The sequence below is a fragment of the Oreochromis niloticus genome, linkage group LG18 (genome assembly GCF_001858045.2).
Source record: "Oreochromis niloticus isolate F11D_XX linkage group LG18, O_niloticus_UMD_NMBU, whole genome shotgun sequence".
NCBI classification, from domain to species: Eukaryota; Metazoa; Chordata; class Actinopteri; order Cichliformes; family Cichlidae; genus Oreochromis; species Oreochromis niloticus.
This window is the reverse complement of record NC_031982.2, coordinates 24,401,818-24,414,315: the sequence shown is the minus strand read 5'-3', so window position 1 is coordinate 24,414,315 and position 12,498 is coordinate 24,401,818. Positions and strand designations below refer to the sequence as shown.

The following is a 12,498-nucleotide window of genomic DNA, read 5'->3' as shown; positions in this document are numbered from 1 at the left end:
ATAAAATGTGAGTTATGACCAAACGGGAGGCGGCAAGTAAGCAAAGACTTTGCAGAGGTTTTGGTGAAGCTTCAGTAGATAGTACAGCAGTATGTAGAGAAATTGCTGAAAAAGCATTGCTTGACTACTTTGTATAGATTCTAATGCTCAGGTTTGCAGGTTGGCTTCAAACTTACCGAGTACTGATGTACAAATTTAGAAGACCTCTGGTGTATGTCTTACACATCAGATGCTTTAAATATTTGGAATTTGTTTAACTCTTTTGCTGGCACAGCGATCCCATCCCATCTTCTTTTTGTCCTCATGTTTAAAATACCTCTTTGTCCACCGTGTGACACTATTAAACTGATGTTGTATTGTGGGTGTTATAGTTTATTGTCTATACATATTCTGACTACTTGTTTATTTCCAAAAAACAAATACTTATATCATTGTGTTCAAAACACACAACCCGATAAAATAAAGTTTTGTTAAAATAAATATGCTAAAAATGGTATTAATCAAGGAAATGCGAACATAATTTGAATCCACATAGATTTCTGTACCAGTATCACATCACTGAGATAAATTACTGCACTTGAAAAAAATAAAGTGATTATACTGTTTCCAGACTGTCATCATTCTTATTAGCGTCAAAACAGATCTGGTCTTTTACAAATTAACCATGAGGCAAAATGCAAATAACCAACCTCGGCGAGGGTGAACATAATTGCGCAGCTCCTCCCTGCTCTCCACTATTATAAATGAGTGTTTAAGCGAAGGATGATCCCTGATTAACGCAGATTCCCTTGTGTTTAATAGCACTCGGTGCAACAGAATGGCAAAGTAAAAACAAACAGATGAGACTACTCCCACGTGGCATCAGAGCGCAGATGGAGACAACTTATAGATGGAGATGTGGAGTTGGCAGAAGCCGGAGTCTGAGCAGGTGTTTGGACCCAGCATGGACATCATGTACTGCCATTTTTAAAGCGCCCGAGAGCCAGCGGGACAGCGGAGGGCATAGGGTGGAGATGATACACACAGGACAGATTGCTTTTCTACCATGGCAACTAGTATGAAATTATCTCCACTGCATAATAAGTACGTCGTGGAAAGAACATGCCACATGCAGGCCTTACACTGGCTCAATCAGCTTCAAGTGGCTGTAAAACAATTACTTGACTAATAAACTTAATTTATAAAGCACTTTTATAACAAAGCTGCAAAGTGCTTCAAAGAAAAAAATAAAAATATACATACATACACACACACACGTATATGTGTATGTACACACACACACACACACACGTATATGTGTATGTATATATATACACACACACACACACACACACACACACACACAGTACTGTGCAAAAGTCCTGACCCAGGTGCAATTTCTTTGTCGTTTGTTTCCAATGATCTACACCTTCTTGTATATTGTGCTCTTGAAAGATTGTTCTATAGACTTTTCCCCACTCATTTACAGTCCAGTCCTACTACTACAGGACTGATTGTTTGTTAAGCCACTTAACACTGGCCTATGAATGATTAAAGCAAATAAAACAGACCTAGTTCAATGGATGAACCGCTGTTGTGTCTACACATAACAGACAACAACCCAAGTGTGTCCTTAAACAATCTGACAAAAGCAAAAGTATCTAAAGTAGATGAACAATATCAGAAAGTCATGTCCTTAAGAAACAGGGAAAAATCATTTCAGTGAAGACCTGACACAGGACCTGAATCTGATGTCCACCAAAAGCTTTTCAGAAAAGGGCTGAGATATGCCACATCACATAAGGACTTAACTGAGAATTGGCGGCTACAGATCCTATGGTGTGATAAAAATATCCTCAAATCCTCATGAACATGCATGGAGAAACTCAGGAGAGAGATACAGCAGTGAGTGTATACATTGTAGTATATGGTGGACACTCTGGCACAGTTTGGGGACTGCATTACAGCCAATAATGTTGGAAATTAAAATGAATGAAAGATTGCTAATAGAGAAAAGTACCATCAGATTTAGATCCATCATACTTACAAAGCATTAAATTAACAGTGGCTTCATTTTTCAGCATGACAATGAATCAAAATACACTGCCAATGCAGTAAAAGCACACCTGCATGGAAAAGCACTGGGGATGCGAGTGACTAGTAGATTAGCAGACTAATCGTCGCTGTTGTCACTAGTCAGTACCATACGTACCAGTCGTTTAATCTATTTGTTTTACATTTTAACTGATGCCCAATGCCGGTAAATTATTGTGTTCTAAACGTTATGCAGCCATCTGCCTGTTGTAGAGAAACATAACTCTGTTCATCTAGGCTTCATCTTTTTGTTAACACTGTTAGAATGAGATTGTTGGATACGTTTTTCATACATGTTTTTCTTCTTCATTGCCTCGAGTAAAACGTGTTCATAATGCACTATGTTGATTTAAGGAGCATAATTCGTTTATGAAGAACGTGATTAATGGTTTAAAATGCTTTTGTCACTAGTTTTTGACATTTTCCATTAAACGGTTCTCAAATTTTACTTACTACCCGAGTGTTGCTTAGTTTAAGACTGGTCGATTAGTCTATTTTTTTTTTCCCCCTCAATTAGTCATCTCAGAATTTAGTCACCGGGAGTTTCCCTAAAAAGCACACATTGAAACAGAATCCAGACCTCAACATTACAGTAGCATCCATTTGTGGGGTCATCTTGAGACATATTTCACATTTCAGTAAATCATAGCACTTATCTCTCCTTTTCCTAGTAAAGCACAAAGAAATAAGAGGTGGCCCAATACTTTTGCACAATTCTGTATTAAAAAATAATAAAAAAAAATGACTAAAACATCTGAAAATTAAAAAAAAAAAAAAAAAAAAGGCACACATTTACAAAGATTTTTTAAAAAGAAATTTAAACAGACAATTAAGAATTTCCCAAGAAGTCGGTCTAATCAAAAAGAGCATGAGCCTTATTCAGCAATTTAAGTAAACTGATTAGTAGAGTTTTGTTAGTTTAGGATAACACATGTAGGAAATAGTTTCAAATGTGGATTGTTGCTGGAACTTGACCTCATTCAATACATGTCTGTGAATGACTCAACACAAAACAAACAAATATGGGGAAAATAAGTTTCCACCAAGACCTCAAATACCGCTCAGACTGCAGATGAGCAGTTGTTTAAGGTTTGCTTATCTGCCTTCCTAGTGTGTGCTGGAAATGGTCTCTCTGTGTGAGATGGTCTCTCAATAATGTTGCCAAAATGCAGGGCAACATGCTGTGATCCTAGGGCACCACCTGATAATACAGTGCTTTCCTTCAAGTAGCACTTATGGAGTGTGGAGGACTCTCAAGTGGTAAACAACTTCACGAATTTCACATGGAAGGGCAGCACGGTTACCAAATGCTTTTCACTTTCCGCTCAGAAATGTTTGCCAGAAGGAAAAGGAGCAAATGACAAATGTTAACTTGTGAATTTCAGCGTCAACAGTCCAAAGACACGAGGATATGCAAAACCAAATGTAGTTTGAATCACTCTGCAAACACTTGAAACCAACAAATAACCTCCCTAAAGCAATCACAGAGCCTTGGATGAGACACTCTTTTGTTGTTCACCAGGAAAGTAATGAAGGTTCTTCATGGGAAAGAAAACCTTTCAAGGCTACCCCTTTCTTCCTCCTGCCTCTGAATTGAATTGGTGGCGTCCTTGCATTATACATTCTCCGTTTTACAGAAGATTGAATTACAGCATCCTTTGTCATCAGAAACATTGCTCATTTTGCGAAGTGACCAAAGCATGGCTATGAATAATGATGTGAGTGGCAGTACTCTAAAGTGGCCACAGATTTTCATTAGCGCCCCCAGACAGCAGTACAGGGAGATGGGGAGCGAGTCTCTGGGCCTGTCTGTATCAACATTGATGTATCACATGGCCCAGTGAGTCTTAACCGTTCAATTAGGAGCACTGCTGAGGCCCAGCCTGTCAGTGGGAAAGACCAGCAGAGAGCTGGGCAAGATCAAGAGCTGCTTCCTCAAACACACTTCAGGAGCCACGGCCATCAATCTCGCAACAGTGAAGGCAGGTGGCCGAAGGAGCAGGACCCCCCACAGAATCTGGACCTAACTCAGAAGACCACTCAGGTAGGCTCATTCATCCCTATCAACCAGACTAAAAATGAACAAGCTCGTGACCTTCACAGCAGGGAGACGGGGGGTTACACCCTGGGCAGAAAGGGGAGAAGAATTTAATTTTCATCAGCATTTTTCCGGACACCAAACGGCATTAGCCAAGGAAACTGCTGAGGCTCGGTTTGTTTTGTTCCTCATGTTGGCATCCTAGCACACCGAGGGAATTTAGCTAGTTAATGTTGTGAGAAGGGCAATTTGTACAATAACATCAAAGTGTTTATCTACATGTTTGAGTTTAAATTCCCACAGTACAACAGCGATGTAATAATCCAAATTTAAGGAGCCACTGTGCTTCACAAATATTATCAATCTGTGTTGGTGATAAATTAAAAAGCTTTAAGTCTGTTTGGAATGAGAATTAAGCAGAATAAACAAGTAGTTATGAAGTTAATCATGTGGTAGGCCTGTCCTCCGCTTTATATATCTGAGGGCCACCACAAATAATCACTTATGTCATGGTTATTGTTCCGCTGATACACAGGCGTCTAGTCTTTCTTTTCCATGAAAAACTTAAGACTGTGCCATTGTTCCAGGTGCAAATGCAAAGGAAAAAAAAAAATCTTTCCAAAAATCTATGGCTGGGAACAATGACAACACACAGGGGCTTTCTCTAAACACAAAAATAATTACCAAGTAAAGTAGCAATGATATATGTCGAGCAATTACCAGATTCAGTTATTTACTTCAAATGCAATGAGGCTTTAGAGAAAACACAATGCAGCTTTGCAAACAATGGAACCCTGATGGCTATTTGTTGTATGCAGGGGATGATTCATTAAACAAAGGGGGGGAAAAAAGTCTCTTTTGTACGGTTTGTTTGTAAATGTACATTCAGGACTGTACAAACACAACAAAGTTGAGGCAGTAACTGAAGGAACTGCTTGATCTGCTTTGACCACTGTAGGGATGTTCAGCTTATTTTAGAGTTTAGACATGTAGGAATGTTTAGTTTGCTTTAGAGTTTAGAAATGTGTTAAGATAGAATTTAGAATTATTGTAGAGACACTGACACTGCCCTCAATGTGATAAAGGCCTGATTGTGTCATGAGCTTAGAAGTAGATTTGTAACTGGATAACTGTGGTCTGGAAGGGAGATGGGTTCTTATGACCTCTAGGGAGTCACGTACATAGAGACACACACCCACAGTGTTTTAACTGATATACTCCCACACCTATATGCACACTCACTCACGTGCATGCATATACCAGGTATGCACACACAGTCACTCACGAGCACTCACATAGACACGCGGGAATGCGCACATGTAGGCATTCACGTGCTCGCACACACAAGTAAAAGTAGGTAAACATAGCACTTAGTTTTATGGCACCTCGTAGAGGGATTAGAAGGGGGGTCACTTATACAATACTGCATGTAACAGACAAAGGAGTTGAGATCTGCAGAGAAAGTCCGGGGTTCTGTACATCTCCCTTCTAGAAGGTATAATCAATAAGTGTGTATTAATAAAGGTATTGTTAATTGACTACTGAGTCCCGGTGTTCTTTCTGGAGGCCTGACGAATATACGAACCGGGGTGAAACTGCTTTTTGCAACACCACCGACCTTCCACTATGTTGATCCATATAATTCAACAGAGAAAAACTTAATACAGCCCATTGGGTTGGAATGTTGCAATGCTCTTCCAACGAAAGTGAAAGTTTCAATTCAAATTGTTAGTGGGTGTGTGTTGTCTGACATCTTACAATGTGGACAGTTAATTTGGCACGAGGAAGAGAACAGATTGTGATATCAAATGATAACGGCGCCGCCTGAATACACAATTAGATGCATAGAAAAACAAGATGCGTAACAAAATACATCTTGGGTCGTCTAGCTTATTTTGTAAACAGAAGCCGAACAGCACGGTGGTATAGCGGATCAACATCCTGGATAAAATGTATCATCATTGATATTTGACAAGGTAGTCCACCCTTAGTTTTTAGCAATCTCAGCTGGCACAGATGTTACCATTATTTTTGGATAAGTAACAGTTATTAGCACAGGGTTGTAGCTTATTCACAAACTGAAAAATTAACAGGCTGTCGAGTCCCCACAAAGAAAATTCACCTTAATATGATTATCTGTGTGACAGTCGGTGATTAGAACTTCTGAGCTAGAGATGGGCGTTTATATTTAAACCTCTGACATTTAGACTCTGGTGTTCTCTTTGCTGCTTCTTTCCAAGATGCAGAAAAAAGGCAAATGTTGAACATCTGGCAAAAAACTTAAAAACAAAGTAATTTTTTAAAGTAATTTATTTACTTGGAAGGAAAATCATCTGAAACATTTCAAACCGCTTCCATTTGTCGAGGGCGGGACAATTTAAGATGAGAGAAATTGCTCCTGAGCCAGAATTGCAGTGTTTACACTAACAATCTGAACGACAGCCAGTGCTCATACTGTGTTTGGGTTTTTGTTTTGTTTTAGCTCTGTCGTCTTTTGTGCAACAAAAAGTCTTTAAATATAAATGACAGATTAAAACATATGAAATCAGTCTATAGCTTGTAAATGAGAACTGACGCAACAAGAGAAACATTGGCAGGTAAATGTGACCTTGCTTGTTGCTTTATCTTATTTTCCAACAATATTGGCTTTTACCAATGTTTGACCATTAAATCAGTACATCACTAGTTTGATGAATAAAGTGACCAAGGAGTTACAAGAGTTCCTGGAATAGAAATACAGTGCATGCAACTACAATTACACAGATACTGATATGCATAGGAAGAAGTCTTTGGTATCCAAATACTGGAGCAAATTTACAGTTACCCCATGAACACAAAGAAAAAGACTGGGTATTTTGAATTCAGTGCTCACTTGCTCAGTCACACTAGAGTAAAATTAGAAGGGCAATTAGGAAAAAATAGGACATCGACTAGGAAAAGAATTGGTCAAACTGTAAATTAGTGACTGGCTAAAAGAAGTTGTGGCAACCTTATGCAAAGACTGAGCATGCAACAACCTCGGGCGAGCAACTTTAATCACAAGGTAATGGTACATGTCGCCTGGAGGCAAACTGCATCCAAACAATAGTGGTCAGCATTTATTTGACTGTATGTATTTGTATTACTCAAGACATGAGCCTATTCATTTGACGCAGCAAAACAACATGCAAGTTTAAAAAAAAAAAAAATTCTAGTGGTGTTGTGCAAGTAATTAAAAATTTTGGCCTTACCAGCACATTTGGTCCTGGCCCTAAGAGGGGGCCCAGGAGCTCCAGTGCCTCCCTCCAGAGGTCTGGTCAGCAAAACACTGATCTCATACTCTGTGTCTGGATCCAGGTGGCCAATCTTGTGTGTGGTCTTGTCTACAGGCTGCAGGTCATACATGGTCCCAGACACAGTGCGGTATTCCACCTCCCTGTCAATTATTGGACCGTCCCCGTTGATGGAATTGGCGTTGAGTTGGATCCATAGATAGGTGGCACCAACAGCAGTCAGCTGGGGTGGTGCAATAGGCACCGGGGGCTCTAGGAGAAAAAAAAAAAAGTGACGATAAGTAATCAAACTGTAATTGTGGAAAGTTTTCACAATAAAAAAAAAGCAATTATGTACTTTTGGTTTGTGTAAAAAGCACAAAAAAAGTCTGCAGATGAACACTTGCAAGTGAACAAGAGGCCCAAAATCAATACCTTCTGTTAAACCAAATCAACCACATCAAAATTCTCTAGAAGCACATGAAGAATATCTTCATGTTTTCAAATAATCAAGGTACTCAACAAGAGCCCTGTAACAATCAATAGTTCCAGCTTGATGAATGGAATCTCTCATCACTAGTACACTGTGCCATGCAATCACATACATTTTAAAAGTGACAGCAGCCCCTCACAGAGGAGTAAATAAAGTTACCCAGACCTTGGTAAATGGTGCTCCCATTAAACAATGTATTGATTTCAATCAGAGGACGTCTATGGAAAAGCCTTTGGTTATGACAACTGTGGTAGGTGATTCTGGGAGCGTTTTATTAAAGACTGCTGTAGGATTTTTACAGTTTATTTAAAAGGTAAAGAGTTGACTGTTAGGCCTAAAAAACAAACACGCTCCGTATTAACCGTGTAATCTATCAAGTATTTCTAGATAATTCAGAATAACTACATACACTATATAGACAGAAGCACTGGGCCATCAGCACAAGCTGCTTGCTTTCCATAAACCCATACCATTAAGATCCTGGTGCACAATTTCTTTTGCTGGAATTAATTTTAAACTCTGCAGTTATTGAGTCAGCAGTGTGTTGGTGACTTTTATGCACTATGTGACCCTGTTTTACAACTTTAAGCAGTCTGACACTTCATGGCTGAGTTGTTGTGGTTCTTAAACACTTTGCAATAATACCACTCATGTAAAATGTAGGAGTGAAGAATTTTTTTTAATTTTTTTTTTAACAAGCTACTTGTTTCCGATTGTCGCTTCCTATTACAGTGCCACGGTCGAACTCGAATAAATGCAGCTAAGCACATAAACCAGAGATACAGTATAGGTGTTTTAGATAAACACCTGTTATGTTATACTGTGAGGTTAACCTAAAACAATGCATTAATTCATTACCACCACAAAATCAGCTTATAAGTAATGGTAGCTGTCATTAAAGTAAACTAAAATGTAAAATCAGAGATTTATGTAATGCTGTATTAAGTGGAAAGATAATTGCAAAAGTCCACCCCTCCCCTCCCCCGCAAAAGAAAAAAGCAACAACAAAATAATGAGAAATTGAAGGGAAGGAGAAGATAATAAGCATTACAAGTGGAATCTATTTGTGAGCACTTTAACCTTCAATGTTTGAATTGACAGGAAAAAAAATAACATAAAAATAGTTTCTTTCAGACAAATGTAGCGTTCAATGACAACCTTGAAGACGACCTTTTCTTTGTTATGTCATCAGTATTTTCCTAATCCAACTTAAACCTCGTGCCATTTCTTGTTTAATGGTGCTTCTCGAAATGTCAGCTTTTTCCGACAGCGGGTATTTTCAGGACTGCTTCATCATATAACCAGGTAAGGCGTTGCTGCAGTAACATTTGAGCGGTTGCCAATGGAAACTTCTGAAGTCTGTAATACTAGTTTTATACTTCTGTGTTTACACCTTTAAGCCAGTTTTTGACCAAAAAAAAAAATCTAATTAATTAAAAGGTCACAGTGATTTACAGAGGTTGCAAAAATTTCCATTTCAATAAAATACATATTGGATTCATTTCTTTTATTGAATTAATGTAAAGTTTGTTCAAATGACCATTTGAAGATTCAAACAGCAATACACAGACAACACCCTGTGAAATAGGTCTCTGGGTACAACCAAAAATCTACCACTGTCAAAAAAGAGCCATGACCAGCGGCTACGGAATTGCTCAGGAATCTACCCTTGTCACATACTACAATAGTTGCATGTCCTAGCGACCCCAGTGAGCAGCTCTAATGAGGGTACACGTAACAGAATAATACCATTAGTCACCCGGCTGCTTCTCATGGAGTTGTCATGGAGAGGCACAAGTCCACAGGCAAATGAGGAGCGGGCTGAGGTGTCCAACAGAGAACTGGAGGCTCTTCCTCAGCAGATGGTTACCGCACAGTGACCTCAGCTGCAGGTCCCACTAAACTCCCACTAATCCAAGCGTCCAGTGTTGCTGTCAAACATCACCTAAAGCGAACCAGATAATCCACCAGGTCTTCTTCTACACTTACACATTGTGCAACAGTCGGCACGTTGGAGCCAGACAGGGAAATAAGGTGACCCAAAATCTGAGTTAAACCACTGGCTTGTTTTGATGGTCTTTTATGGTCTGTTGTTTTGCCCTTAAAAGGGATTTAACTGAGTTAAGTGGCAATATGCTCAGATTAATTTAAGCAACAGAAAACAGCACATGCTCACTCTGTACTATCAATATGATGAAATGGAGAAAAATATTGTTTTTTATATATTTGGAAAGATCAAATGTGACATTATTGGTTTCAGAGAACAGCACTTTTTGATAAAACAACAAAATTGAAAGAATTTCCCCGAAATCACAACTTAGAAACTTAATACTATACCCTGCATCCACAAAAGCACATAATGTAACCATTACCAGATTTTGATACATTTATCAACACTCTCATTCTTCAATAATGCCTTAATAAGGGCCACAAAATATGGCTCTAGCTTTCTAGCTGCTGACCTAGTCATGATGATTCACAGAGGCCACACAGCACAAAATGTAACAAACTGGTTAATAAAAATGACTTAAGCTCTGTTACTCCATCCAGCAAGACCTATTTAGTCATCCAAGCAATTTTTGTTCTTTGCAGAGAGCATGCTTTCATATGCACTGTGCTGCATGGTTCAGTTCTATTGTTGCAGTTGTCACTTGAGACCATTTCTGCAAAAGCCTAAACAGCATGATGTATTACAGCAATAAGCATTTCATTTAAGTTTGAAAAGTTACTGCTTCACAAAGACAACAGCAGCTTATGGTGATGAAATAATTCCTGTAGGTGCAGTAATCCCCTGTTCAACAGCCGTAGCAGATGCACTGAAAATAACAGATTACTGGTGTGAAATGCACTCAAGTGCTGGAACACTTCAGGATATTAACAACTCATTTCCCAATGTTTAAGCCTTAGCAGGGCAGCTTTGAAGCAGCGGGGCCCTGGAAAGGTCTTCGAGCTGAGCCCGGTGCTAGCTGGAAATGTGTGACAGTCCACAGATGACAGTGGCGGCCATACGCGGGGGTCAGCGAGCAGCTGTTGTCGCGATGTTGACCAGACAGGCAAACGGCCTGGCAACAGCTGCGCCCTCTTCTACCACAGCACCTGCCTGCCTTCCTGCCAGAACACAATCACACAACTGCACATCTATGCAAAAAACCAAAACAAAAAAACCCCACACACCCACACCAAAAGGAACCACTAAGGACTTTAAACTGTTGAAAGTGACAATTATATTCCAATTTTTATTCAGTAATTAATCTTCATTTGTAAAGTTTCACTGAAAAATGTTTGTTCGGTTAAGCTAAAAGCAGCACAGCAGCACGTTAAACCCATCCTCCAATGGGGGTGACGACCCTGGTTGTATAGAAGTCTATAGGCAAACAGCCCTTTGGCTCACTGATCCGTTACCTCAGTAAACTCTTTTCTCATGAGTTCATAGTCTCAGCTGCTAGATTTGAGTCTTATTTGATGCAACATGATGTTCATGTTGTAAATGATGATCCCCATTAGACTAGAAAAAGGAGGCTAAAGCAGGATATGCTAACCAACGGGAGATTTCGCAGTACCAACATCCATTTTTTAATACAATGAATGCATTTGACAAACAATCTTTTTCATTTTTGACTTACATCACTCGACTGTTTAGAGAATTTTACATGTTATTTCTAATGATTCACAGCATACACACCAACTAAAGACATGCACACACTCACACACACCTTCCTACCCATTTGCCAGCCACCACACAGAGCACGATAATAAGGGCTGCCACTCTTCTCTGTTCTTAGGTTAGACCTCATCGTTTATAAATCCTTCTTTCAGTTGTCTGTTACATCCCCTGATCCTCTCTTGTTAAGATGCAAGAGGTCCTCATTATGATGTGCGCTTTCCTAAGTGGGCTGCTGTGAGTAAAGAATTGATCTGCTCTTAATATGAGAAGAGGTGGCCAGAGGAAAATGAGGAGCTTGACTGGCTGGCCTTCGATTTTCGGTGGCTATTCTCATTAGTGCCGACACAGTTGCACCTCGGCATTGTTCAGTTAGTAACATTGCCAAGTATACTCTGTTAGAGCTCAGCAAATGCTTTGCAGGCTCCAGGTGATTCTAACCAGGGCAAGAAAGGAGCCAGCACTTTGACAAGAAGTAATTATCCTTCTTTCAAAACCACCGACCGCACTACAGGAGAGCTCATCACAAGGGGGGACACCGGAAGGGTGCAGCTCTGGGCCAATCCGCAAATACATGCAGTGCACTTCCACATAGGCACATAAATCTGATGGAACACTGGCATGAAAGGCAGAAGTGATTATCAGGGATAATCAAGCATTCACTCTCCTCATGTTGAAGGAAAAGGCAGTGTATGGTAATGAGGGGTGGGGGGAGAGCCGGCGTGCGACTGTAGCAGGCTCATAATCCACAGAATCGCTCCATGGTCACTCCTCCAAAAACGAGTCACGGGCGCGGTGAATACACATTTAAAGAGGATTTACAACTCAGACTCATTGCTAGGAGGGTTAAGCACTTGTTTTATGACTGGTACGATAAGGGGAGATATCAGCATTTTATGTGGGACACTCATAAGTGTGAAAACGCCTCTTTTCCTCTTTTAATGAGCTGGCTTATGCTAAAGTCGCTGAAGTGTGACATCTC

The 12,498-nt window shown here is 39.8% G+C and overlaps 1 protein-coding gene across 9 annotated transcripts in view; it reads right to left on the bottom strand.

The window, feature by feature from the left end:
• LOC100690029 (protein tyrosine phosphatase receptor type M) overlaps positions 1 to 12,498 on the bottom strand; it is a 162,306-nt gene that overhangs the window by 90,165 nt on the left and 59,643 nt on the right. For all 9 annotated transcript variants that reach the window (XM_019348275.1, XM_019348274.1, XM_019348278.2 and 6 more), the window contains exon 7: positions 7,342 to 7,635. In XM_019348275.1, coding sequence (XP_019203820.1) covers positions 7,342 to 7,635 — 294 coding nt within the window. The remainder of the gene's footprint in view (positions 1 to 7,341; positions 7,636 to 12,498) is intronic.